The 25,934-nt window shown below is 51.9% G+C and overlaps 2 protein-coding genes across 2 annotated transcripts in view; both read left to right on the forward strand.

The window, feature by feature from the left end:
* The first annotated feature begins 779 nt into the window (after window positions 1-779).
* LOC311601763 (germ cell-less protein-like 2) overlaps window positions 780-25,934 on the forward strand; it is a 68,493-nt gene continuing 43,338 nt past the window's right edge. Inside the window, exon 1 of the mRNA XM_084789483.1 lies at window positions 780-852. The gene's annotated coding sequence lies outside the window, so the exon portion shown is untranslated. The remainder of the gene's footprint in view (window positions 853-25,934) is intronic.
* LOC311601764 (germ cell-less protein-like 2) lies at window positions 782-25,030 on the forward strand. The gene is made up of 2 exons (XM_084789485.1): window positions 782-852; window positions 23,095-25,030. Exon 2 carries the CDS (start codon window positions 23,195-23,197, stop codon window positions 24,692-24,694), a length of 1,500 nt encoding a protein of 499 aa, XP_084645611.1. The 5' UTR covers window positions 782-852; window positions 23,095-23,194; the 3' UTR covers window positions 24,695-25,030.

The raw sequence follows: 25,934 nt of genomic DNA on the forward strand, positions 1-25,934 counted from the left end.
GCCTGTGAGTGCAGGGGCCTACAGAGGTCAGGAGGGGAAGTGGGACTGTGAGTACAGTTGTTAGCTGAGGTCATAATGTGGCATTTGGTATGTGAATACAGGTGTCAGTGGCTATATGATTCAGGTGCCAGCACAGGGCAGAGCGGGACATTGTGCATATGAGAGCCTGTGCCTGCAGATGCCAGATAGGGGCAGTGGGTTTCTTAGTACAGGTGTCTGCTGAGACCACACTGCATCTATGGGTATGTGAGTGCATGTCCATCCAGAGAGCAGAGTGGGCCATTGGGTATGTGAGTGTAGGTGCCTGCAGTGGCCAGGGTAGTTAGTGGACATGTTTGCACAGGTGACTTTCAGAGGCCAAGAGTACAGTGGCTATGTGAGTGCAGAGTCCAGATGTAGGCATTGGGCATGAGAGTGCAGGTGTCAGTGAGGCAAAGGGGAGACAGTGGACAAGTGACTGGTACCGATGGAACGAGGGCAGTGTCCATGTGAGTGTAGCCAAGACCAGGAGTGGGCAGTGGGCATGTTTGTTTTGTTTTGGTTTTGGAGGCAGGGTTTCTCTGTTTAGCCTTGGCTGTCCTGGGCTTATTTTGTAGACCAGGCAGCCTGCCTCTGCCTCCCAAGTGCTGGGTTTAAAGGCGTGCGCCACTACACCTGGCTTGAGCAGTGGGCCTGTTAGCGCAGATTCCTGTTGAGGCCAGGCAGTCACTGGGTATGTGAGTGCAGGTGCCTGTAGAGGACAGAGAGAAACAGCGGACATTTCTTTTCAGGTCTCTGCGGAGAAGTTCGAGGTCAGAAAGGTTTGGTTTGCCTGTGACATACGATGCCTCCAGAAGACAAATGGCACAGAAGGTATGTGAGTCTAGGTGCCTCAAAGAGGTCAGCTGGTGATGGTGGGCATGTGGGTACGGGTACCTAAGGAGGATGGATAGAGGCAGTGGGCATGTGACTGGAGGGCCGTGCAGAGTCATGGTAATCAGAGGGTGTGTGAGTGTCGGCAGGATGTGACTGGAGGGCCATGCAGAGTCATGGTAATCAGAGGGTGTGTGAGTGTCGGCTCCTGCAGAGGACAGGAGAGCAATGGGCACATGAAGACAGCTGGTCATAGAATACAGAAGGGTCCGTGGGCCTGACAGTGCGGGTTCTCTCTAAGGATGGGAGAGTTGAATGGGGATGTGAGTGCAGGGTCTGCAGATGCCAGAGAAGGCAGTGAGGCCAGAGGAGGCCAGGTGAGTGCAGGTACCCACATGGGTCAGATGGTGGGAGTGTGTGTATGAATACATGGACCCACCAAAGGCAGCGTGGGGCACGATGTGTGTGAGCGTAGGTACATGCAGAAGCCAGAGCAGGCAGTGGACCCTGAATATATGTTCCTGCAGAGAACAGATCACCCATGAGCATATGAATGCCGGTGGCTGTGGAAGACATGTGGTGGCAGTAGGCATGGGAATAGAAGTGCCCCCAGAGCCAGAAAAAAGGCAGTGGGTGTGTGAGCACAGGGGCTTGTGGAGGGTAGAGGCAGGGAGCAGTCAGAATGTCAGTGTGTATAGATGCAGAGAGCAGTGTGGGAAATTGGATATGTACGTGTAGGTGCCTGCGGTGGCCAGTGTGGTTAGTGGCCACATTTGCGCTAGTACATTCTTTTTGTTTGTTTGTTGTTTGTTTTTCAAGACAGGGTTTCTCTGTATTAGCCTTGTCTTTCCTGGACTCGCTTTGTAAACCAGGCTGGCCTCGAACTCACAGCGATCCGCCTACCTCTGCCTCCCTAATGCTGAGATTAAAGGTGTGCACCACCATGCCAAGCTTGCACAGGTACCTTCCAAGGGCCAAGATTTCAGTGGGGATGTGAGTGCAGATTCATGCAGGGGCCAGAAGGGGACAGTGGGCATGAGAGTGCAGGTCCATTCAGTGGTCAGTAGGCATTGGTTTGCCTGTGACAGAAGATGTCCCCGGAAGACAAATGAGGGCATATGAGTATAGGTACCTATAGAGGTCAGATGGTGACAATGGGCATGTGGGTACAGGTACCTAAGTAGGACAGATGGGGCAGTGTGCATGGGGCTGTTTGTACCTGCAGAGGTCATGGTAAGCAATGCACACTTGAGTGTAGACTCCGGCAGAGGACAGGGTATCAATGATCACCTGAATGCAGTTGCCTGCAGAAGACAGACTGGGACATTGTGCATGTGATTGTAGGGACCTGCTAAGGCCAGAGTAAAGCCTTGGGTATGTGAGTGCAGGCAAGTGTGTAGGCCAGAGAGAGGCAGTGGGCATTGGAGTCCAGGTGCCTGCAGTGGTCAAAAAGCAGCAGTGGACATGTGAGTAGAGTCACCTGATGAGACCTGAGAAGGGCAGTGCCCATGAGATGCAGGGAGCTGGAGAGATCAGAGTAGGGCAGTGGGCAGGTGAGAGTAGGGGCCTGCAGAGGCCAGAGGAGCCAGTGAGCATTGAACACAGCTGCTGCAGAGGACAGGAGTGCAGTGGGCGTGTTCTTTCAGATAATTGCAGAGACCAGAGTGAGGAATTGGGCATAGAATGCAGGTGCCTGCAGAGGCCATGGGTCCAGTGCAGTGGGCATGGGAGCACAGGTGCCTGCAGAGGCCAGATAGAGGCAGTGGGCATGTAAGTATAGCTCCCTGCAGAGGCCAGAGAAGAGCATTTCTCCTTGTGAGTGCAGCTGCCTGCAGAGGCCAGAGAAGAGCTGTCAGTATGTGAGTTTAAGTGCCTTCAGACAATAGAGTGTCAGTGTACAAGTAGATATAGGTGCCTGCAGTGGTCAGAGGTGGGAAGTGGCCTTGTGACTTCAACTTCCTGCTGAGGACAGGATAGCAGTGGGCCCATGGGTCTAGGAGCTTGCTGAGGTTAGAAGTGGGAGGTTGTCCTGTGAGAGCAGGTGCCTACAGACACTGGAGAGGGGAAGTGTGCATGGGAGTGTGGCTGTGTGCAGAGGCTGTGTGAGCGTGAGTGCTGGTTACTGCAGAGGGCAGGCTGTCAATGAGCATAGGAGTCCAGGTGGCTGCACAAGACAGAAGGGGAGTAGACCTGTGAGTGCAGGTGCCTATGGAGGATGGCGGTGCCTCCAGAGGTCAGATGGTGGCTGCGGGCACGTGGGCACAGGTACCTAACGAGGACAGAGTAGGGCAGTATGCATGGGACTGGAGGGACTTTCACAGGCTAAGATAAGTAGTGGGCGCATGAGTGTAGGCTCCTGCGGATGACAGGATAGCAATGGGCACATGAATGCAGTTGTCTGCAGAGGGAAAGTGAGTGCAGGTGCATGCAGAGGTCATGAGCACAGGGGTTTTGTGAGTGCCAGTGTCTGCCGAGGTCAGAAAAAGCAGTGGGCATGGGAGTGTAGCTACTGTGGAGGCCAGAGAAGGGCAGTGGCCATAGGAGTCCAGGTGCCTGCAGTGTAGAGGACAGGGCATGGGCATGTGAGTGCAGAGTCTCACAGGGTGTCAGAGAGGGGCAGTGCGCATGTGTGTCCAGGTGACTGCAGAGGACAGGGTTTCAGTTGACACATAGTTGCAGAGTCCAATATAGACTCCCCTATCCAACACACATGTAGGTCTAGATGCCCGTAGAGGTCAGGTATGGGAGGTGAGCGTGTGAATTCACATTCCTGCTGAGGACAGAGCTTTGCCATGGAGTGTAGGGGCCTCCAGATGTCAGATGTGAGTGCAAGTGCCAACAAGGTCAGTGAGCACGTGAGTGCATGTGCCTGCACAGGACACATGGAGACAGTGGACATGTGAGTGCAGGTCTCTGCATGGGTCTCTCAGTGGGAGGTTGGTATGTGAGGGCAGATGACTACAGAGGTCAGGGCAAGTAAGTGGGAATGTGACTACAGTGGCATTCTGCATGTGAATACAGGTGTCTATACAGGGCAGAGAGGTGCAGTGAGAAATGAGTGCAGCTGCCTGCTGTGGCCAGAGGGGGGCAGTATGTATGTGAGTACATGTCCCTGCAGAGAGCAGAGAGAGCCATTGGGTTTGTGACTGTAGGTTTTGCAGGGGCCAGGGAGGTTAGCATAGGTGCCTTTCAGAGGCCAAGAGTGAAGTAGATAAGAGTACAGATTTATGCAGATGTCAGGGAGTGGAAGTGGGAATGTGAGTACAGTTGCCAGCTGAGGGCAGAATGTGGCATTTGTTATGAGAATACAGGGCACATAAGTGGGAATGTGGTACAGTGGCATTTTGGATGTGAGTCACAGAGGTGCAGTGAAAAAGTGAGTGCAGTTGCCTGCTGTGCCCAGAGGGGGGCAGTGTGCATGTGAGCACATGTCCCTGCAGAGAGCAGAGTGGGACAGTGGCATCAGAGTGCAGGTGCCTAAGCAGCCATGGTGGTCAGTGGCCATATGAGCACACGTGACTGCACTAGGAGTTCAGTGCCCATGGGAGTGCAGATGCCTGAAGAGGAGCCAAGTATTGTTTTTAAAATTATCTGTATTATCTGTAGGCCTGGCTAGCAAGCAATCAAGACCCAGACACTTGTTATAGTTTAAAATAGCCTCAGTTAACCTGTGGCAGGGCAGATAGCAATCCTCTAAACTACCTCCCATAGTGGGGCAGGTATAGGATCCCTGCCTCAGTCCCATGCCATCTGCTTCTATTAACGTCTAGCAAGCTACCTCCCATCCATAATCCCAAATACTTGCTCATGTTCTTCATCTGGGCCAGGTTCTCCATCCACGTTGGCCATGTGTTCTCCTTCATCTAACCCATGGCGGCCTTCCTCTCTTTACTTCAGTTCTCTCTCTCTTTTTCTCCTGGCAGTCCTTCTTCTTCCCAGAATTCCTCTCTCCCCTAGCCTCACCTATCTCCTTTGCCCTGCCCAGGTGGGATGGGTTTTCATTAAGCAAAAGGTGGGTCAGACAGCAAGCAGTAATTAGCATAAAAATACATCAGACCATCCACCAACAGCCAAATGTGAGGCAGTGGGCATGTGAGTGTGGGTTCCTGCAGAGGCTAAGGAAAGCAGTAGGCATGTGAGTGTTTGCTGCTCCTGCAGAGGACAGGATGGCAGTGGGCTCATTTGTGTAGCTACCTGCAGAGGACAGATGGGACAATGGGCATGACAGTGCAGTGTGCTCTGAGGACAGAAGAGTTCAGTGGGCACATGACAGTGCAGGTGCCTTCAGAGGACAGTTAGGGGCATTGTGCATGAGACTGTAGGTGCCTGGGGAAGGGAAGGGAGACAGTGGGCATGAGATACAGACTCCTGGTAATGCCAACTGGTCATGGCATATTTGAATGGAGCAGCCTTCAGAGTGGTAAGTGGAGCAGGGTGTTCTTGAGTGCGTGTGCCTGCAGATACCATGATGGCAGTGGGCATGTGAGTGCAGGTACCAACAGAAGCCAGGAGAAGAGTGGGCGTGTGAGTGCCGGTGCTTGCAGTGCATAGAGCACTATAACCTGCCAATGAGTGCAGGTGCCTGAGGAGGCCAGAAAGGTCCAGGGGGCCTGTAATTCCAGGTGCCTGCAGAGTCCAGGATGTCAGGAGGCCTATAGATTTAGATGCCTGCAGAGGGCAGAGTGCAGAGGGAGAGGCAGAGGCCAGAAGGCAGAGACAGAGTGAGAGGCACAGGGAGGGAACAGAAGGCAAAGGCAGAGGGCAGATATGCTGAGGCAGAGGGCAGAGGCAGAGGGCAGAGTGCAGAAGAAGAGGCAGATGGCAGAGGGCAGAGGTAGAAGGCAGAGGAAGAGGGCAGATGTAAAAGGCAGAGGCAGGGGGCAGAGCGAAGAGGCAGAGAGAGGGCAGAAGGCAGAGGCAGAAGCAGAGGGCAAAGGGCAGAGGTAGAGGGCAGAGGCACAGGCACAGGCAAAGGTAGAAGCAGAGGCAGATAGCAGCAGAAGAGGCAGAGACAGAGGGCAGAGGCAGAGGGCAGAAGGCAGAGGCAGAGACAGAGGGAGAAGCAGAGGGAAGATGACAGAGGCAGAGGCAAGAACAGGGTCTGGGGGCAGGAACAGATACAGAGGCAGAGGCAGAGGGCAGAGGAAGAGGGCTGAAATGCTGAGGCAGAGAACAGAGGGTAGAGGCAGAGACCAGAGGCAGAGGGGAGAGGCAGAGGCCTGAGGAAAGAGGCCTTAGGGCAGTGACCTGAGGCCTGAGGGCACTGGCCTGAGGGTAGAGTCCCGAGGGCAGAGGCCTAGGGGCAGAGGCCAAAGGCCAGAGGGCAGAGGCCTGAGCTCTGAGGGCAGAGACAGATTTAGAGGCAGAGGCTATAGGCAGAAGGCACAAGCAGAAACAGAGTGCAGAGGCAGAGGGCAGAGGCAGAGGCAGAGGGAGAGGCAGAGGCCAGAGGCTGAGGCCAGAGGCTGAGGCCAGAGGCTGAGGCAGAGGCCAGAGGCTGAGGCCAAGGCAGAGGCCAGAGGCTGAGGCCAGAGGTAGAGGCAGAGTCCAGAGGCAGAGGCAGAGGCAGAGGCAAAGGCAGAGGGCAGAGGCAGAGGCAGAGGCAGAGGGAGAGGCAGAGGGAGAGGCAGAGGCCAGAGGCTGAGGCCAGAGGCTGAGGCCAAGGCTGAGGCCAAGGCAGAGGCCAGAGGCTGAGGCCAGAGGTAGAGGCAGAGTCCAGAGGCAGAGGCAGAGGCAGAGGCAAAGGCAGAGGGCAGAGGCAGAGGCCAGAGGCAGAGGCAGAGGCAGAGGCCAGAGGCCAGAGGCCAGAGGCAAGAGGCAGAGGTAGAGGGCGGAGGCTAGAGGTAGAGGCAGAGGCAGAAGCAGAGGCAGAGGCAGAGAGCACAGGCAGAGGCAGAGGCAGTGGCAGAGACAGAAGCACAGGCAAAGGCAAAGGGTAGTGGAAGAGGCAGAGGGCAGAGACAGAGGCAGAGGCAGAGGCAGAGATGCACAGAGAGAGGACAGAGTGCAAAGTCAGAACCAGAGGCAGAAGCAGAGGCAGAGGGCCAGGAAGAGGGAGGGAAGAGAAAGCAGAGGCTAAGACAGAGGGCGGAGATGCTGAGGCAGAGGTCAGAGGTCAGAGGTCAGAGGCAGAGGGCAGAGGGAGAGGCAGAGGCAGAGGGCAGAGACAGAGGCAGATGAAGAGGACAGACACACTGGAGGCAGAGGGCAGAGGGAGGGGGAGAGGCAGAGACAGAGGGACAGGAAGAGGGCAGAAGGCAGGCACAGATTGCAATGGTCAAAGGGCAGAGCTCAAAGGCAGAGTGTAGAAGGAAGAAGCAAAGGGTATGAGGCAGATGCCCAGGCAGAAGGAAGAAGAATAGGGCAGAGAGAGATGGCAGAGGGAGAGAACAGGGTCAGAGGTAGAGGTTAGAGGGGAGAGGCAGAGGGCAAAGGGCTGATGGTAGGAGCAGAGGGCAGAAGAAAATGGAGAGATGAGAAGGCAAAGGGGGTGAGGCCTGTGGGCAGAGGTCTGAGAAGAGAGGCCTGAGGCCTGGTTCCAGAGGCCTGAAAGCATTGCCCTTAAGGAAGAGGCTGGGGCCAGAAGGCAGAGGCCTGAGGCCTGAGGGCAGAGGCTTGAGGACAGAAGATGTAGGCCTAACTGAAAAGAACTAAGGGCAGAGGCTTGACACTGCCTGAGGTCAGAGGCCTGAGAAGAGAGGCCTGAGGCCAGAGGGTAGAGGACTGATGTCTAAGGTCAGAGAACTGAGGCCAGAGGCCTGAGGGCATTGGCCTTATGGCAGAGGTCGGAGGCCTGAGGGCAGAGGTTAGAGGGAAGAGGCCTGCGGGCAGAGGCCTGAGGACAGAGGATGTAGGCCTAACTGAAAAGGCCTATGGGCAGAGGCTTGACCCTGCCTTAGGTCAGAGGCCTGAGAAGAGAGGCCTGAGGCCAATGGCAGAGGCCTGAGTAAACAGGCAGAGGCCTGAGTAAACAGACCGAGGCCTGAGTAAACAGGAGGAGACATGAGTGCAGAGGCCAGAGGGCAGTGACCTGAGGCCTGAGGGCAGAAGCCAAAGCCAATGGGCAAAGGGCTGAAGCCAGAGACCTGAAGGAATTTGCATGGGGGCAGAGGCCTGATGGCAGAGGCCTGATCCCTGTGAGCAGAGGCCTGTAGGCAGAGGCTGAGGGGAGAGGCAGAGGCCTGAGGAAAGAGGCCTTAGGACAGTGACCTGAGGCCTGAGGGCAGAGTACTGATGGCAGAGGGCAGAGGGTAGAGGAGAGAGGTCAGAGGTCAGAGGCCTGAGCTCTGAGGGCAGAGGCAGATTTAGAGGCAGAGGCAGAGGCTAGAGGCAGAAGCAGAAACAGAGGGCAGTGGCAGAGTCAGAGGGAGAGGGAGAGGGAAGAGAGAGAGGCAGAGGGCAGAGGTAGACACAGTGGCTATGGCAGAGAGTAGAAGCAGGGAACTGGTGGCAGAAGGCAGATGCAGAGGGTAGAGGACAGAAGCAGAGGTAGAGATGCACATGCAGAGGCAGAGGCAGAGGCAGAAGCAGAGGCAGAGGGCAGTGGAAGAGGCAGAGTGCAGAGTCAGAGGCAGAGCCGGAGGGCAGAGCAGAGGGCAGAGGGCAGAGGGCAGAGGCAGAAGTAGAGGTAGAGGCAGAAGCAGAGCCATAGGGCAAAGGCAGAGGGAGAAGGAGAAGCAGGGGGAGAGGACAGAAGGCAGAGGGTAGAGGTGCAGAGGCAGAGGCAGAGGGGAGGGACAGAGGGCAGGGGCAGAGGGCAGAGGGTAGAGGGAGAGGGCAGAGGCAGAGGGCAGAGGGCAGAGAACAGAGGGCAGAGGGCAGAGGGCAGAGGGCAGAAGCAGAGGGCAGAGGCAGAGGCTACAGGCATAAGCTGAGGCCACAGGCAGAAGGTAGAAGCGGAAGCAGAAGCAGAGGGCAAAGGGTAGAGGGCAGAGGGCAGAGGCAGAGGGGCATAGGCACAGGAAAGAGCCAGAAGGGAAGAGGCAGAAGCAGAGGGCAGAGGGAAGAGGACAGAGGGAAGAGGAAGAGAAGAGGCAGGGACAAAGGCATAGGCAGAAGCAGAGGCAGAAGGCAGGGGCAGATTGCAGTGGTCAAAGGGCAGAGCACAAAGGCAGAGTGTAGAAGGCAGAAGCAAAGGGTATGGGGCAGATGCCCAGGCAGAAGGAAGAAGAGGACAGAGAGAGATGGCAGAGGGAGAGAGCAGGGTCAGAGGTAGAGGTTAGAGCGCAGAGGCAGAGGGCAAGTGGCTGATGGTAGGAGCAGAGGGCAGAAGAAAATGGAGAGATCAGAGGGCAAAGGGTGTGAGGCCTGAGGACAGAGGCCTGAGGCCTGAGTGCAGAGGTCTGAGAAGAGAGGCCTAAGGCCTGATGGCAGAGGCGTGAGAGGACCTACAGAGGACCACAGAGGCCTGTGGCCACAGGCAGAGACAGAGGGCAGAGGCAAAAGCCTGAGGCCCGAGGGCAGTGACCAGAGGCCTGAGGGCAGAGGCAGTGGCCTGAGGGCAGAGAGCAGTGACCTGAGGCCTGAGGGCAGACGCCTGAGCTCTGAGGGCAGAGGCAGATTTAGAGGTAGAGACAGAATTTAGGTATAAGCAGAGGCCAGAGGGTAAATTTAGAGCAGAGGCAGAGGGAGAGGGCAGAAGGCAGGGGGCAGATTGCAGTGGTCAAAGAGCAGAGCAGGGTCTGAGGGTAGAGGTCTGATACCTAAGGTCAAAGGCTTGAGGCCTGAGGTAAGAGGCCTGAGGCCAGAGGCCTGAAGGCATTGGCCTGAGAACAGATGCCTGAGGACAGAGGACATAGGCCCAACTAAAAAGGACTAAGGGCAGAGGCTTGACCCTGCCTGAAGTCAGAGGCTTGAGAAGAGAGGCCTGAGGCAGGTGGCAGAGGCCTGAGAGCAGAGGCCTGAGGCCTGAGGGTAGAGGCCTAATGCCTAAGGTCAGAGGCCTGAGGCCTGAGGTCAGAGCACTGATGCCAGAGGCCTGAGGGCATTGGTCTTAGGGCAGAGGCAGGAGGCCAGAGAGCAGTGACCTGAGGCCTGAGAGCAGAGGCCAATGCCAGAGGACCAAGGGCTGTGGCCAGAGACCTGAAGGAATTTGCAAGGGGGAAGAGGCCTAATGGCACAGGCCTGATCCCTGACAGCAGAGGCCTGTAGGCAGAGGCAGAGGAGAGATACAGAGACCTGAGGAAAGAGGAAAGAGGCCTTAGGGCAGTGACCTGAGTGAGGCCTGTGGGCACAGGCCTGACAGCAGAGTCCTGAGGCCTAAGGGCAGGGGCAGAGCCCTGAGAGTAGAGGACAAAGGTCAGAGGGCAGAGGCCTGAGCTCTGAGGGCAGAGGCAGAGGCCTGAGGGAAGAGGCCTGAGCTCAGAAGTCAGAGGCACATTTAGAGGCAGAGGCAGAGGCAGAGGCAGAGGCAGAGGCTATAGGCAGAAGGCAGAAGCATAGGGCAGAGAGCAGAGGCAGAGGCAGAGGCAGAGGCAGAGGCAGAGGCAGAAAGAGAGGGCAGAGGCAGAGGCAGAGGCAGAGGGAGAGGGCAGAAGGCAGGGCATATTGCAGTGGTCAAAGTGCAGAGCACAAAGGCAGAGTGTAGAAGGCAGAAGCAAATGGTATCGGGCAGATGCCCAGGCAGAATTTAGAAGACAGTAGAGGGAGAGAGCAGGGTGAGAGGTAGAGGTTAGAGTGCAGAGGCAGAGGGCAAAATGCTGATGGTAGGAGCAGAGGACAGAAGAAAATGGAGAGATCACAGGGCAAAGGGGGTGAGGCCTGAGTGCAGAGTCCTTGGAAGGAAGGTCTGAGGCCTGATGGCAGAAGCCTGAGGCCTGAGGACAGAGGGCTGAGGCCTAAGGGCATTGACCTTAGGGCAGAGGAAGGAGGCCAGAGGGCAGAGGCCTGAGACCAGAGCATAGAGGACTGATGCCTAAAGTCAGAGGCCTCAGGCCTGAAACCAGAGGCCTGATGCCAGAGACCTGAGGTCATAGGCCTGAGGCCTGAGGTCATTGGCCTGAGAGCAGAGGCCTGAGGCCTGAGGTCATTGGCCTCAGGGCAGAGGCCTGAGGCCTGAGGTCATTGGCCTGAGGGCAGAGGCCTGAGGCCTGAGGTCAGAGGCCTGAGGCCTGAGGTCATTGGCCTGAGGGCAGAGGCCTGAGGCCTGAGGTCATTGGCCTGAGGGCAGAGGCCTGAGGCCTGAGGTCAGAGGCCTGAGGACAGAGGATATAGGCCTAACTGAAAAGGCCTAAGGGTAGAGGCTTGACCCTGCCTTAAATTAGAGGCCTGAGAAGAGAGGCCTGAAGCTGATAGCAGAGGCCTGAGGAAACAGGCAGAAGACTGAGGAACGAGGCAGAAACATGAGTGCAGAGGTCAGAGGGCAGTGACCAGAGGGCTGAGAGCAGAGGCCATGGCCAGAGGGCAAAGGGCTGAGGACAGAGACCTGAAGGAATTTGCCTGGGGACAGAGGCCTGATGGCAGAGGCCTGATCCCTGAGAGAAGAGGCCTGTAGGCAGAGGCAGAGGGCAGAGGGAGAGGCCTGAGGCCTGAGGCCTGTGGGCAGAAGCCTGAGGCCTGAGGGCAGAGACAGAGGCCTGAGCACTGAGGGCAGAGAATGATTTAGAGGCAGAAACAGAGGCTATAAGCATAAGCAGAGGACAGAGGCATAAGGCAGAAACAGAAGCAGAGGGCAGAGGCAGAGAGCAGTGTTAGAGGCAGAGGGCAAAGGGCAGAGGCAGAAGGGTAGAGGGCAGAGGGCAGAAGGCAGAAGGCTGTGGGCAGAAGGTAGAGGCAGAGGCAGAGGGAGGAGACAGAGGCAGAGGCAGAGGGCAGAGGGCAGAGGGCAGGCACAGATTGCAGTGGTCAAATAGCAGAGCACAAAGGCACAGTGTATTAGGCAAAGGGTATGAGGCTGATGCCCAAGCAGAGGGTAGAAGAAGAGGGCAGAGAGAAATGGTAGAGGGAGAGAGCAGGATGACAGGTAGAGGTTAGAGGGCAGAGGCAGAGGGCAAAGGGCTGATGGTAGGAGCAGAGGGCAAAAGAAAATAAATCAGTGGGAAAAGGGGGTGAGGCCTGAGGGCAGAGGCCTGAGGACTTATGGCAGGGGCCTTTGACTTCAGAACAGAGGCCTGAGGGCAGAGGCCTGACTCCTGGGGGAAGAGGCATGATGCCTAAGGTCAGACGCCTGGGCCCTAAGCCCAGGGGCCTGATGCCAGTAGCCTGAGGGCATTGGTCTGAGGGCAATGGTGAGGGGAGAGGCCTGAGGCCAGAGGGCAGAGGCCAGTAGCCTGAGGGCATTGGTCTGAGGGCAGAGGCCTGAGGCCTGAGGACAGAGGCCTGGGACAGAGGACATAGAGGGTAGAGGCCTGTGTATGTTACTGCAGGTGCATGCAGAGGCCAGGAATGGCAGTGTGTATGTGAGTGGAGGTTCCTGCAGAGGACAGGATAGCAGGGAGCGTGTGAGTGCAGGTGCCTACAGAAGACATATGATGGCAGTTGTCATATGGTTTCAGATGCCTTCAGTGGCCCGAGGAGGCAGTGGATATGTGAGTGCAGGGGCCAGCACAAAGCTTAAAGGGACACTGTGCATATGAGAGCCTGTATCTGAAAATGCCTGCTGGGGCCAGTGGCTTTGTTAGTACAGGTGTCTGCTGAGGCCATGTGAGATCATGTCCATGCAGAGAGCAGAGTGGGTCATTGGGTATATGTGTGTGTAGGTGCCTGCTGAGGCCAGGGTGCCCAGTGTCAACATTTGCACAGGTACCATCTAAGGGCCAAGAATGCAGTGGGCAGGTGAGTGCAGATCCCTGCAGAGGCCAGAAGGGGGCAGTGGTCATGACTGTGCATGTGCTTATACAGTCACAATGGAGGCAGTGGGCATGTGACTGCTGGTACCTGCACAGAAAGGCAGTTAGCATGTGTGTTCAGGATCCTTCAAAGGCTACGTGGAGCAGTGGGCATGTGCGTGTACATGCCTGCAGATGGTAGGTAGGCAGCAGGCATGTGAGTGGGGCTGAGCACCAAGACCAGATGTGGTTGGAGGAATTGTAAATGGAAATTGTGGAACATTCCAGGCAGCCATTACAAATATGAGTGCACATATCCAGAGAGGCCAGAGAAGAGCTGTGGGCACATGGGTGTAGGGGATCACAGAGGACAAAGTGGGGCACTGGTTATGGAGTGTATGTGCCTGCAGAGCGCTGTTGTGCAGAGCCACCACAGAGGCGCAATTGTCACGTGAGTGTAAGTGAGAACAGAGGACATAGCCGGGCATTGGTTACGGAATGTATTTGCCTGCAGAGTGCTGGTGTCTGGAGAGGCCAGAGATGTGTAATGGGCACATGAGTGTAGGTGAGTGCAGAGGACTTGGGGGGACAGTGGGTATGTGAGTGCGTGTGGAAGCAGGAGCCAGAGACAGACTGAAATGCTCCAAGCCTCTGAACTTGCAAGGCTTGGAAGGGAAGCTGGGTCTAAGACAGTACAGTCCTTAGGGGGAGGTTTTTAAGAGTAAACAAGATGATTTTCTGTCTTGAAAAAACTGAAAGACACAGTGACATTGTGCTTCTGGATTCCACGGGAGTTTGTTTATCTTAGCATACAAATAATTTTTTCAACGACAATTGAAGTTTTGTATATTCGCCTTGGGAAAAAAATCAGAATTTAAACTACACAATACCCGTATGCCTACACGCAGTGAGTCCCTGGCTTGTTCAGGAATCAGCACTGACAAGTCCACTGCCCAACTCTGGTGTTGGCCCATAGGTGCACTTGTATGCCTAGGGCCATCTTGCCATCTGCAGACAAGTCCACTCACAGGCCCACTGTGAACACACTTGTTCACTGCCCCTCTCTGGCTTCTATGGGCATTGCACCCTAAGACTCTGCTTGGGACAGCCTATTCAGTGAAGGGACCAATGAGAGGCCTTTCAGAGGCCGAGAGTGCAGTGGATATGTGAGTGCAGATTCCTGCAGAGGCCAGAGGTGGGCATTGGGCATGAGAGTGCAGGTGTCAGTAAGGGCAAAGGGGAGGCAGTGGGCATGTGATGGCTACAGATGGCAGGAGGGCAGAGTGTGTGTGAGTGTAGCTAAGAACCCAGACAAGAGTTAGGCAATGGACATGTTAGTGCAGATTCCTGCGCAGGCCAGGCAGTCACTAGGTATGTGAGTGCAGCTGTCTGGGGAGCACAGAGATGTGCAATTGTCAGGTGAGGGTATGTGAGTGCAGAAATGAGGGGGCCAGTGGTTATGTGAGTGCTGTTGACTGCAGAGTATAGAGGAGGGCGTGTGTGTGTTTGAGATGTAGTACAATGCCTACCAAGGCCAGAGAGGGGCAGTGGGCAAGTGTGTCCTAGTTCCTGCACAGGACAGGGTTTCAGTTGACACGTAGGAGCAGGACCCTGGAATAAACAGGGTTCCAATAGACACAGATGGGTAGATGCCAGCAGAGGTCACAGACGGGAGAATGGGCATGTGAGTTCATGATCCTGCAGAGAACAGGACAGCAGGTTGCCCATGCATTCAGGACTCTCCAGAGATCAGATGTGGGAGGCTGGACTATGTGTGCAGGTGCTGGAAAGTGCTGGCAGTAAGCATGTCGGTGCACGGTCCTAGAGAAGACAGATAGGGGCAGTGGGCATGTGAATAGGTGCGTACAGGGGCCAGGTGGTGACAGTGGGCATGTGGGTACAGGTACCTAAGGAGGACAGGTGGGGAAGTGTGCATGTGATTTTGGTACATGCTCAGGCCAGGTAAGCATTGCACACATGAGTGTAGGCTCCTGCAGAGGGCATGGCAACACTAGGCAAATGTGTGCAGTTGCCTGCAGAAGACAGATGATGTCAGTGGGCATGACACTGAAGATGCTCTCCAAGGATGGGAGAGTTCAATGGGCCTGTGAGTTTAGGTGGCTGCCAAGGCCAGAGGGGGGCAGTGGGCCTGTGAGTGCAGGTCCATGCAAAGAGCAGAGTGGGGCAGTGGACATGTTGGTATAGATGCCGGTAGAGGCCAGGTTTGGGATTTGTGCATGAGGGAGCTGGTGTCCTAGAGGCAAAAGGGAGACAGTGGGCATGTGCCTTCTGGTGCCTAGAGATGCCAGGGGACAGTGGGCTTTTGAGTGCAGGAGCCTTTAGAGGGCTGTATGGAGCAGTGGGCATGTGAGTGCATGTGTTTGCAGATGCCAGGAGGGCAGGGGGAATATCAGTGGTGATTCCAGATAAAACAGGAGAACAGTGTGCATGTGAATGTAGCTAAATGAGAATACCAGCTTCTGACAGTGAGGATGTCAGCAGAGAATGCAAAACAGGGCAGCCACTCACTGGTCATATGTGTGCAGGTGTCTAGAGAGGCCAGCGAGGTACAATTGACAAGTGAGTGCAGCTGAGTGCATAGGCCATGTGAGTGCAGCAGAGACAAGAGGGCAGTGGCCATAGCAGGGCAGGTGACTGCTGGGTATAGAAGAAGACATGGGCGTGTGAGTGCAGGTGCCTGCAGAGGCCAGAGAGATGCTGTGGGCATGTGAATGTGTGTGCCCGCAGGGGAGAAAGGTAGTTTGTGAGTTCAGAGCCAAAGGGAGGATGTAGGCATGGGAGTGCAGGTGCATGCAAAGAGCAGAGCTGGGCAGTACACATGTTAGTACAGACTCCTGCAGAGGCCAGGCAGCCATTGAGTGCAGGTGTCTCTAGAGGGCAAAGAGGTGCAATGGGGAAGTGAGTGCAGCTCACTGCTGTGGCCAGAGGGGGGCAGTGTGTATGTGAGCACATGTACCTACAGAGAGCAGAGTGGGACAGTGGCATCATGGTGGTCAGTGACCATATGCGCACACGTGCCTGCAGACTAGGAGTTCAGTGGACATGGGAGTGCAGATGCCTGTAGAGGTAAGTGTAGAGCAGTGTGCATGTGAGTGTGGGTTCTTGCAGAGGTGAGGACAGGCCATAGGCATGTGAGTGTTCATGCAGAGGACAGGATGGCAGTGGGCACAGGAGTGCAGTTGACTGCAGAAGACAGATGATGTCATTGGGCATGACAGTGCAGTGTGCTCTGAGGATGGAAGGCTTCAATGGGCATGTGAGTGCAGGACTGCAAGGGGCACTGGGCCTGTGATGTCAGGAGTCTTCAGAGGACAGAAGAGAGAGTGTGAATAAGAGGGTGGGGTCCTGCAGTGGACAGGACAGCAGTTAGCATGTGAATGCAGGTGCCTGCTGAAGACACAGGAGGGTAGTGACATGGAAATAAAGTTGCCGGCTGATGGCACAGGGTGGAGTGACAGTGTCAGAGAAGATGCCTACATAGACATTTGAGAGGCAGTGAGGATGTGAGTAGAGGTCTCTGCAGAGGCCAGAATGTGGCAGTTTGACTGTGAGTCCAGGTGAGTGAAGATCCCACAGTGTCAGAAGGCAGGTAGATGCAGATGCCGGTGGTAGCCAAAGGTGGGCATGCACATGAAAGTGTGGGTGCTTATAGCAGGGAAGGTGGACAGTAGGCATGAGAGTGCAGGTGCCTGTAGAGGGGAAGGAGACAGTGGGCATGAGAGTGCAGGTGCCTGTAGAGGGGAAGGAGACAGTGGGCATGAGAGTGCAGGTGCCTGTAGAGGCAAGTGTGGAGCAGTGTGCATGTGAGTGTGGGTTCTTGTAAAGGCTAGGGCATACAGTAGGCATGTGAGAGTTTGCTCATTAGAGGACAGGATGGCAGTGGGCACATGAGTGCTGTTGCCTGCAGGGGACAACAGGGGCAGTATGCATGGGAGGGCCAGTGTTTGCAGAAGCCAGAGAAGAACACTCAGCCTGAGGTCCAAGTGCCTGCAGTGCCCAGGGTATAGGTGGACATGTAAGTGCAGATGTCTGCAGCGCCCAGAAGGGGACGGACGCTTGTGAGTTCAGGCACCTGCAGAGGAAAGAATGGCAGTGGTTTCATGAGTTCATGTCTCAGCAGCTTTCAGCAGTTGTAGGTTGCACTGAGTGCAGGTTTATAGAGTGGCCTGACAATGCAACAGGCATGGGTGTGCTGTTTCCTGATGAGGCCAGAGGAAGCAATGGGCATGTGAATGCAGGTGCCTCCAGAGGGCAGAGAAGCGGTGGGTCAGTGATGCTAGATTTCCTGAAAGACAGAAAAGTGCAGTGGGCACTTGATGGCAGGTGCCTACAAAGGCCAGATGGGGACAGTGGGCATGTGGGTACAGGTGTCAGCAGAAGACAGGGTTTCGGCAGAGTCCAGCATAGGACAAGGTCCCAATTCACATGTAGGTGTAGCTGCCTGCAGAGGTCAGAGAGAGGAGGAGGGCCTGTGAGCCCACATCCCTGCTGAGGACAGGATAGCAGTTTGCCCATGAGCACTTATGGTCTTCCAAAGATTACATGTGAGGGGCTGGGTTGTGGGTGCAAGTGTCATCAAGGGCTGGCAGTTAGCATGTGAGTGCACGTGCCATCAAGGCAGTGGGTATTTGAGTTCAGGTGTCATCAGACGCCATGAAAGCAGTGGGCATGTGGGTGCAAGTCCATGCATGGCATAGTGGAGGGTAGTTTTGATTAGAGTTCAGGCACCTGAGGAGGCCACAGAGGTCCAGTGGGCATGTGTGTCCAGCTACCTGCAGAGGCCAGGATGTCAGGAGACCTGTAGATGTAGATGAATGCAGAGGGCCTGGGAGTTCTCGTTCCTGCTGAGGACAGGATACCAGCTTACCCAGGAGTGTGTCAGATGTGTGAGGTTGGACTGTGAGTGCTGGTGCCAACATGGTCTGGCAGTGAGCACGTGAGTGCATCTGCTGTCACAAGACCTGTGGAGGACTTGGCCAGTGAGAGAAATCCGTGCAGAGGACAGGAAAGCCATGAGTATGTGAATGCAGCTGCCTGAAGAAGATGTACTGGGACCGCAGGCATGTGAATAGAAATACCTCCAGAGGCCAGGGAAAGGCAGTGGGTGTGTGAGCACAGGAGCCTGCTGAGGCCAGAGGAGAGCAGCGAGAATGTGAGAGCAGGTGCATTCAGAGAGCAGTGGGGCAGTGGTCACATCAATGTAGGTTCCTACAGAGGCCAGAGTAGGGCATTGGGCATGAGAGTGCAGGTGCCTGTAGAGGCAAATGGGGGCGATGACATGTGACTGTGGTGCCTGCTGATGCCAGTGTGAAGGGGCCATTTATGCGCAGGAGCCATCAGAGGCCTATGTGGAGCAGTGGGTATGTGAGTGCACGATCCAGCAGATGCCAGGAGCGTAGTGGGAATGAGAATGCAGGTGCCAAAAGATGCCAGGAGAGCAGTGTGCATATGAGTACAGCTAAGTGAATACACAAGCTGTGGACAGTGGGCATGTTAGTGCAGATTCCTGCACAGGCCAGGCAGTCACTGGGCATGTGAGCATGTGTGTCTTCAGAGGCCAGAGAGATGCCACGTGCATTTGTGTACAGGTGACTGCAGAGGAGAAAGCGGGCAGTTTGTATGTGAGTGCAGAGCAAAGGGAGGATGTGGACGGATATGTTGTGAATGTGCTTGCTAAGACCAGAGCTGGGCCATAAACATGTTATTGCACACGCCTGCAGAGGCCAGGCAGCCTTGGGGATGTGAATACAGCTGTCTATAAAGGGTAGAGGGGTGCTGTGGGAAAGTGAGTGCAGTTGCCTGCTGTGACCACCAGGGGGCAGTGTGTATGTGAGCACATGGACCTGCAGATTGCAAGGTATGAAAGTGGCATGTGAGTGCAGGTGCCTAAGGGGCCATGGTAGTCAATGGCCATATGTGCACACGTGACCACAGACGAGGAGTTCAGTGGACATGTGAGTGCAGATGACTGTAGAGGCAAGTGTGGGGCAGTGTGCATGTGAGTGTGGGTTCCTGCAGAGGCGAGGACAGGCAGTAGGCATGTGAGTGTTTGTTCATGCAGAGGACAGGATAGCAGTGGGCACCTGAGTGTGGTTGCCTGCAGAAGACAGATGACATCACTGGGCATACAGTGCAGTGCGATCAGAGGATGGAAGAGGTCAATGGGTATGTGAGTGCAGGTTCCTTCAGAGGACAGAGAGGGGCAGTGGGCCTGTGATGTCAGGTGTCCTCAGAGGACAGAAGAGGGCAGTGTGCGTGTGAGTGTGGGTTCCTGCAGAGGACAGGGTAGCAGTGGGAGTATGACTGCAGGTGGATGCTAAACACACATGAGGGTAGTGACAAGTAAATAGCGTTGCCTGCTGAAGCCAGCAGGGTAGAGTGGCCATGTCAGAGAAGATGCCTTCCGAGGGCTAAGTGGAGTAGGGGGTATGTGAGTTCACTTGCTTGCAGATGGCATGAGGCGGTGGCCATGTGATTGCACTGGCTGCAGATGGCAGAAGGGCAGTGTGCTTGTGAGTGTAGCTAGCAACAAGAGCAGAGATGTGCAGTGAGCAAGTTAGTGCAGACTTTTGCCCAGGCAAGGCACTCATTAGGTACATGAGTAACAGTGCCTGGAGAGGATAGAGAAGGCCAATGGACACATGAGTGTGGAGACTACAGAGGACATAGGAGGAAAGTGGTGCTGGAGTGTGTGTACATGCATAGGCAGTGGGGCCAGTGGTCACGTGTGTGCAGTTGAGTGTGGGGAAGAGAAGAAGAAAGGTGCATGTGAGTGCAGGTGCCTGCAGTGCACAGGGTGTCAGTAGATATGTCAGTATTCCTGGCTGGCCAGGCCAGATGGTGAACGGAGCGTGTGAGTGCAGGTTCCTGCAGAGGACAGAGGGGCAGTGTGACAGTGATCCTAGGTGTCCTCAAAGACAGAAGAATACAGTGGACACGTGAGTGCAGGTGTGTACAGAAGACTGTTGGAGGCAGTGGCATGTGGATTCAGATGCTTACTAAGGTCACATGGGTCTGAGGGTTTGGGGGCCCAAGCACCTAGAGGACATATGCGACCACTGTGTATGTTACTGCAGGTGCATGAGGAGGCCAGGAAGGCAGAGTGCATGTGAGTGAAGGTTCCTGCACAGGACAGGATAGCAGCGAGCATGTGAGTGCAGGTGCCTGCAGAAGACATATGGGGGCAGTGGTCATATGATTCTTTATACGTTCTTTCGTTGAGGGACATCTAGGTTATTTCCAGATCCTGGCTATAATGTTCTCTGAACATAGTTGAGCATATCCTTGTGGTATATACGGCGGAGCATCTTTTTGGTATATGACCAGCAGTGGTATAGCTAGGTCTTGAGGTAAAGCTAGTCTCAGAATTCCCGAGAAAGTGCCAGATTGATTTCCAAAGTGGTTGTCCAAGATTGCACTCCCACCAGCAATGGAGGAGCGTTTCCTTTTCTCCACATCTTCTCCAGCATGTGCTGTCCCTTGAGTCTTTGATCTTAGCAAATTTAATGGATATAAGATGGCATTTCAGAGTCACATTGGTTTGCATATCCGTGATGACTAAGGACATTGAACATTTCTTTAAGTGTTTCTCAGCCATTAGAGATTCCTCTGTTGAGAATTCTCTGTTTAGCTCTAGATGCCATTTTTATTTAGATTATTTGGTTTGCTAGTGTCTAGTTTATTGAGTGCTTCATATATTTTAGATATTAGCTCTCTATCAGGTGTGTGTCTGGTAACGATCTTTTCTCATTCTGTAGATGAATGCAAATAGATCCGTATTTATCACTGTACACAAAACTCAAGTTGAAGCAGATCAAAGACCTCAACATAAAACAAAACACACTAGATCTTTCTAATTTTTTAGTGTAGACACTTCCTCATAGGACCACTTCCAGTGTGTCTCAAGGGCATTATTATGCTGTGTTTTTGTTTTCACTTAATTTCAGGAATAAATTTCTTTCTTGATTTCTTCTTTGACTCATTCACCACTGTACAATGAGTTGGTAATCCCAAGTGTTTGTGTATTTACTGCATTGTGGGTTTTCCTCTTTCTTTCTTTCTTTCTTTCTTTCTTTCTTTTTTCCTGTCAATTTTAAGCTTTGTTGCATTTGTTCACATAGAATACAAAAATTGATTCCAATCTCATTGAATCTGTAAAGATTTATTTTGTGTCCCATGATGGGTTGTATTTTAGAAACACTTCAATGTACTGCTGAGTAGATTGTGTGTTCTTTGGTGTTTCACTAGAATAGTCCGTAGATATCTATAAAATCCTACTGATGTGTTAATGTCAATTAATATTGTATTTCTCTATTTCTTCTTCACACAATCTATTAGAGAAGGTGGGTATTGAAATAAATTCTTAATTAATTGATGTTAATCGGCCTTTAATTCTAGTACATTTTTACAATATAACACTGGGCACCCCTGAGTGTGAAACTATTAAGTTTAGGAGAGTAATGCTTTCCTGGTTAACTGCCCTCTTGGCTAGAATGAAGTTTCTGTTTTGTCATTTTAAATTAGCTTCATTTTGAAGTCTGGTTTTTTTTCACATATTGGAATAGGGGTACCTTGTTACTTCCTTTTGTCATTTGACTGGAATAGTTTAAACTATCCTTTGATTCTAAAGCTGTGCCTATTGCCAAATATGGTGCTACACACCTTTAATCCCAGGGCTCAGGAGACAGAAGCAGGTGGATCTCTGTGAGTTTGAGGCTAGTGCTGGTCTACAGACTAAGTTCCAGGACAGCTCAGACTGCACAGAGAAATCCTGTCTTGAAAAATCAAAAAGGAAGGAGAGGAAGGGAGGAAGGAAAAGAAAAGAATCTGTGCCTGTCTACAAAACTGAGATGTGTTTCTTGCAGGCAGCCAGCGGGTAGATTTCATTTACTGATGCCCTCAGTCTGTGTTTTTGGATTGGAGACTGAGGCCATTGATATTTAAAGTTATTATTAAAATGTACATGTTAGTTGTGGTAAGCAAGTTACTGACTTTGTTATTGTTATGTGTACTCTCACTGGTAATTTGTGTTTTAATAAAAATGCTTTCCTATTTCTTTCCACATTTTTCTACTGTGCTCACTCATCTTCTAAGCCTAAAATAATGCTTTCTATATTTCCCCTATGTTTCATTTGTGAAAACTTATACAGCTACTAAGGCACTCTGTGGGTTGGTTCCTCAGGAAAATGGGAATTGATCTACCCCCAAATCCAGCTGTACCATTCTTGTAATTTAGGGGCTCTAGGGAAGGCTCATCAGTTAAGAGCACTGGGGCTTCCTCCAGAGGTCCTGAGTTCATTCCCCAGCAACCACATGGTGACTCACTCACAACCATCTCTTATGAGATCTGGTGCCCTCTTCTGGCCTACAGGAGTACATGCAGGGAGATCACTGCATACACAATAAATAAATCTAAGAAAAGAATTGCAATTTATTTACAGTAAGCTTGTCCCACAGAAACTGAATAAGTAAATTCAAATCATTAAAATAAAAACATAAACAATCATACACATAAACATTAACCCAACTGGATTTATATGGAACCTCTAGTAACTATATTTTTATTCTATATATGAATAAGCATAGTATGCAAAAATTTTTTAATTACTTTTTCAGATTTCATCTAAACTGTTATCCCATCACTTGTATCCTCCCATTCCTCCCTCCCTCCCACTTTCACCCTATTCCCCTCCTCCAGGTCCATGACAGAGGGGGACCTCCTCCCCTTCTATATGGTCATAGGCTATCAAGTCTCATCTTGGTAGCCTGCTTGTCCTTTCTCTGAGTGCCACCAGGCCTCCCCACCAAGGGGAAGCGGTGAATATGGGGCACCAGAGTTCATGTCAGAGTCGTGCATAGATGAAATTAATACTTGTCTTTTATTGTAATAAAAATGGCTAATAAAATAAGCAGTAACGATGCTTTCCATTGTTAAAAGTTGTTGGTCAGTGATTATATTCAATCCTACTGACGGTTGAGTGCTCCGTCACACTCCAGGGGTGAGAGTTGTAATATATACAGCCTTTCATCGATGTGGCTTTGGCTTGGCTGTCATCATAGAAAAGAAAATTCAGCTTACAAGGCTGAGGCAGTAGAGTTCTTTATTTGGATGACAGAAATCAGCTTAAGCAACAAGTGTGACCCATTAGGAAACAGTGGAGAAAGGGGGGGGGAGAGAAAAGGGACGGGGACAAAGGAGGAGATAAGTTAGAAATAAGAGAAGGAAAGGAGAACAGGAGGGAAGAAAGGGAGAGAGAGAGGAGGGAGGTGGAGCGAGAGAGGGAGGGAAGGAGGGAGGGGCAGGAACAGGGAGGGAGAGGGAGGGAGGAAGTCAGCATGCTAGGTTACACTGCATAGTTTTCAAGGGGCCTGCTATCAGGGGGCGGGGCCACAGGTCAGGGCAGACATAGACAATGGATAATGGCCTGCCTTCTCTGTGACATTGTCTCTGTCTTAGAGAAACCCAGCGAGTCTAGGCACTGGTGCCAGACTCCAGCCATGGCCATGAGAGAGAAGCCTCTACAAGGGTCTTTTAGAGGTTCCCCGAGGTTTCATCAATGGGGCTTTTAAACAGTCGGACCTTGAGATGCCAGGATTCCAGTTTGGTAGATCCAGAGCCACCAGAAGCTACACCAGGACCCAGTTTAGCGTCAAGGAGCCGCAAGCGCAAACTGGGCAGTTGCGAATATTTGGGATCAAGCTTTGACATCTGTGAATCTGAAAACCAGGGACTGAATCTACTTCAAGTAGTTGGCATTTTTTGCATAAAAAGACTCAAGCTTTCATCCAGGCATGCCTACCAGACCTTATTTTTGAAAGGGGAGGATAGTGACATTAAAATCCGTGCTCTAGGGAAAATATGGCTTTTACACAAAGTGTTTTTATGTCAGTCAGGCTTGTTTGCTAATATTCTCAAAGGTACTTGGAAAGAATTGACCAACAGCATTATAGAACTGAGAATTAAGGACAAGAGTATAGATAGAAGGTCTTTAAACTTTGTATTCGGTTCCTTGTACCTGGACGAAGACTTGCCATTAACACCTCTTCAAGTTCCTCATGTGTTGGCAGCAGCCTGCCTGCTCCAGGTAGAGCGCGTGATTCAGCAATGTAACGAGACCATGAAGAAAACCATCGGTATGAAAACTGTGTGTTCGTATTACGCAGCGGCAGAAACACACGAATTGAAAGATGTAAAAATACGGTGCTTTGAATGGCTTCTTCACAATTTCATGACACATGCAAGAGTTCAGCTTTACAAGGAACTGAATGTAAAGCTTGTGTACCTACTTGTATCATCTTCCGATTTACTAGTGATGGGAAAGGAGATCGATGTGTACAGCAGAGTTAAGGAATGGATGTTCCTTTGTCTTCATCCAAGCTGGAAAGGTTCCATGAAACACCTTGTAGACTGTACCAACAGCTGGCTTTCCCAGAACACGGAACATTTGGGGAGCATGTCTTTTCTTGAAAGCGAGGAAGGGCTGATGTTCCAGCCGGTGTTTAAACAGCTGAGGCTTCAACACATCATCTATGACCTGCCCCCCACACGCGTTCTCGAGCGAGATCGGCTAATCCCTTCAGCATGGCTGTCCTCTGTGTATAAACAACAGTGGCTGGCTTTGTTTCACGCAAAAGACAAGGAAATTGGACCACAAACCATCAATGAAGAAGAACTGGAAAGGTGCAGTATGAGATGCGGTAAAAGGATCAGGAAAGACGGTAAATACTCTTGGAAGTGGTCAGCCTGCAAATTTAGCTTTCCTTTACTCGTCACTTTTACTAGTTACTGCATAATTTTCAAGCAAAGGTATCTGTGGTGTGATGGCTCTCGCTGTCTAAATCATAGAAGAAATGTAGTATTCAGAATAACTCTGGTGCATTTTGATTCCGATGGGAAAATCGATTTTAGGAAAACAACTGGTTATAAAATCCTTACCCTTGACGACGAGGAGCATGTTGTAATGAAGTTGGGTGACACAGCACTAACTTTCCCTTTATACATATTCTGCAATTTCCTCTTCATACTGCCAACTGCCGAAGACCTTGCCAAGTATTAGACCGTATGAGGATTTGGCAATCATTTAAAAACGTTTAATTGGAAGGCCTCATGATGAATAGTGAAGATAACCAACAAAATGAAAAAGATAACTAGTCTAGTACCATCAAAAATAAATTTTCCATCTTCACCTTATTTCCATGTAATGATGAAGAAAACTTTGACCTCCTACAAAATATTTGTCAAATCAAATCAAAAGAAGCTAGTCTTTTGATTTTTCACTTACCAGCAAGAGTCAAGCTTCCAGCGGAAATAAGAGAATATCTTTGCAGGGAAAATCTTCTCTATGAACTTGTGAAGTAGATTTGACCCTAGCCAAGGTTGAGACAAAATAAAAACCTCTCCATTGCCAGAACTGTTGTGATCCATGCCTTTATGATAATATTATGTAAGTCATTGGTTAAGAAAGAATAATTGAGATTAGTCACTGCTAATGTATGCTTTCAAATAACGTCAAGCTTTTCCATGTCATGTAACATAGGGTCATTGGTATTTTAGAATTGGTTTTCCAGAGAGTTCAGTTTTGTATGATTTGGTTAATTTTTGCTGCTGATTATCTCTAACTACAGTTGCACACAAATAGATATAAATATCTTATAATTAACTACCATGTTATATGATATATAAGCAAGTGAATTATATATGTAATATATGTACATAGAAGTATATATGTTTACATACATATATTCATGTATTTATATAACTGTAAATACCAAAAATGCAATTTTTAAATGTATAAATAAACAGAGAAGTGAAAAATAGACCTTTATGATACCTATTATCTTTTTTTTGAGACAAGATATCTCTGTGCAGCCTTGGCTATCCTGGACTTGTTTTGTCAATCAAGCTGTCCTCGAACTCAGGGGTCAGCGTGCCTCTGCCTCTCTAAGTGCTGGGATTAGAGGCGTGCGCCACTGCACCCAACTGTTATACCTGTTATCTAGCTATCAACATATAAATCATTTCATGGCCAAGTGTTTGGATGTGTCTGCAGATGTCATCATGTCCAAAGCCCTGCAAGTGTAGCTATGGACCAAGACCAGAGTTGGGTAGTGAACGTGTTATCGCAGATTCCTGAACAAGGCAAACAGTCATCGGGCATGTGAATACAGGGACTGTGGAGGACAGACAGCTGCAGTGGGCACATGAGTGCAGGTGCCTGCAGAGGTTCCCAGTGTGAGGTTGGGCTGTGTGAACAGGAGCTCATAAAGGCCAGAAACAGGAAGGGCACATGTGACTTA

Source organism: Acomys minous, assembly GCF_964271855.1.
Source record: "Acomys minous genome assembly, chromosome: 7".
In the NCBI taxonomy this organism is placed as follows: domain Eukaryota; kingdom Metazoa; phylum Chordata; class Mammalia; order Rodentia; family Muridae; genus Acomys; species Acomys minous.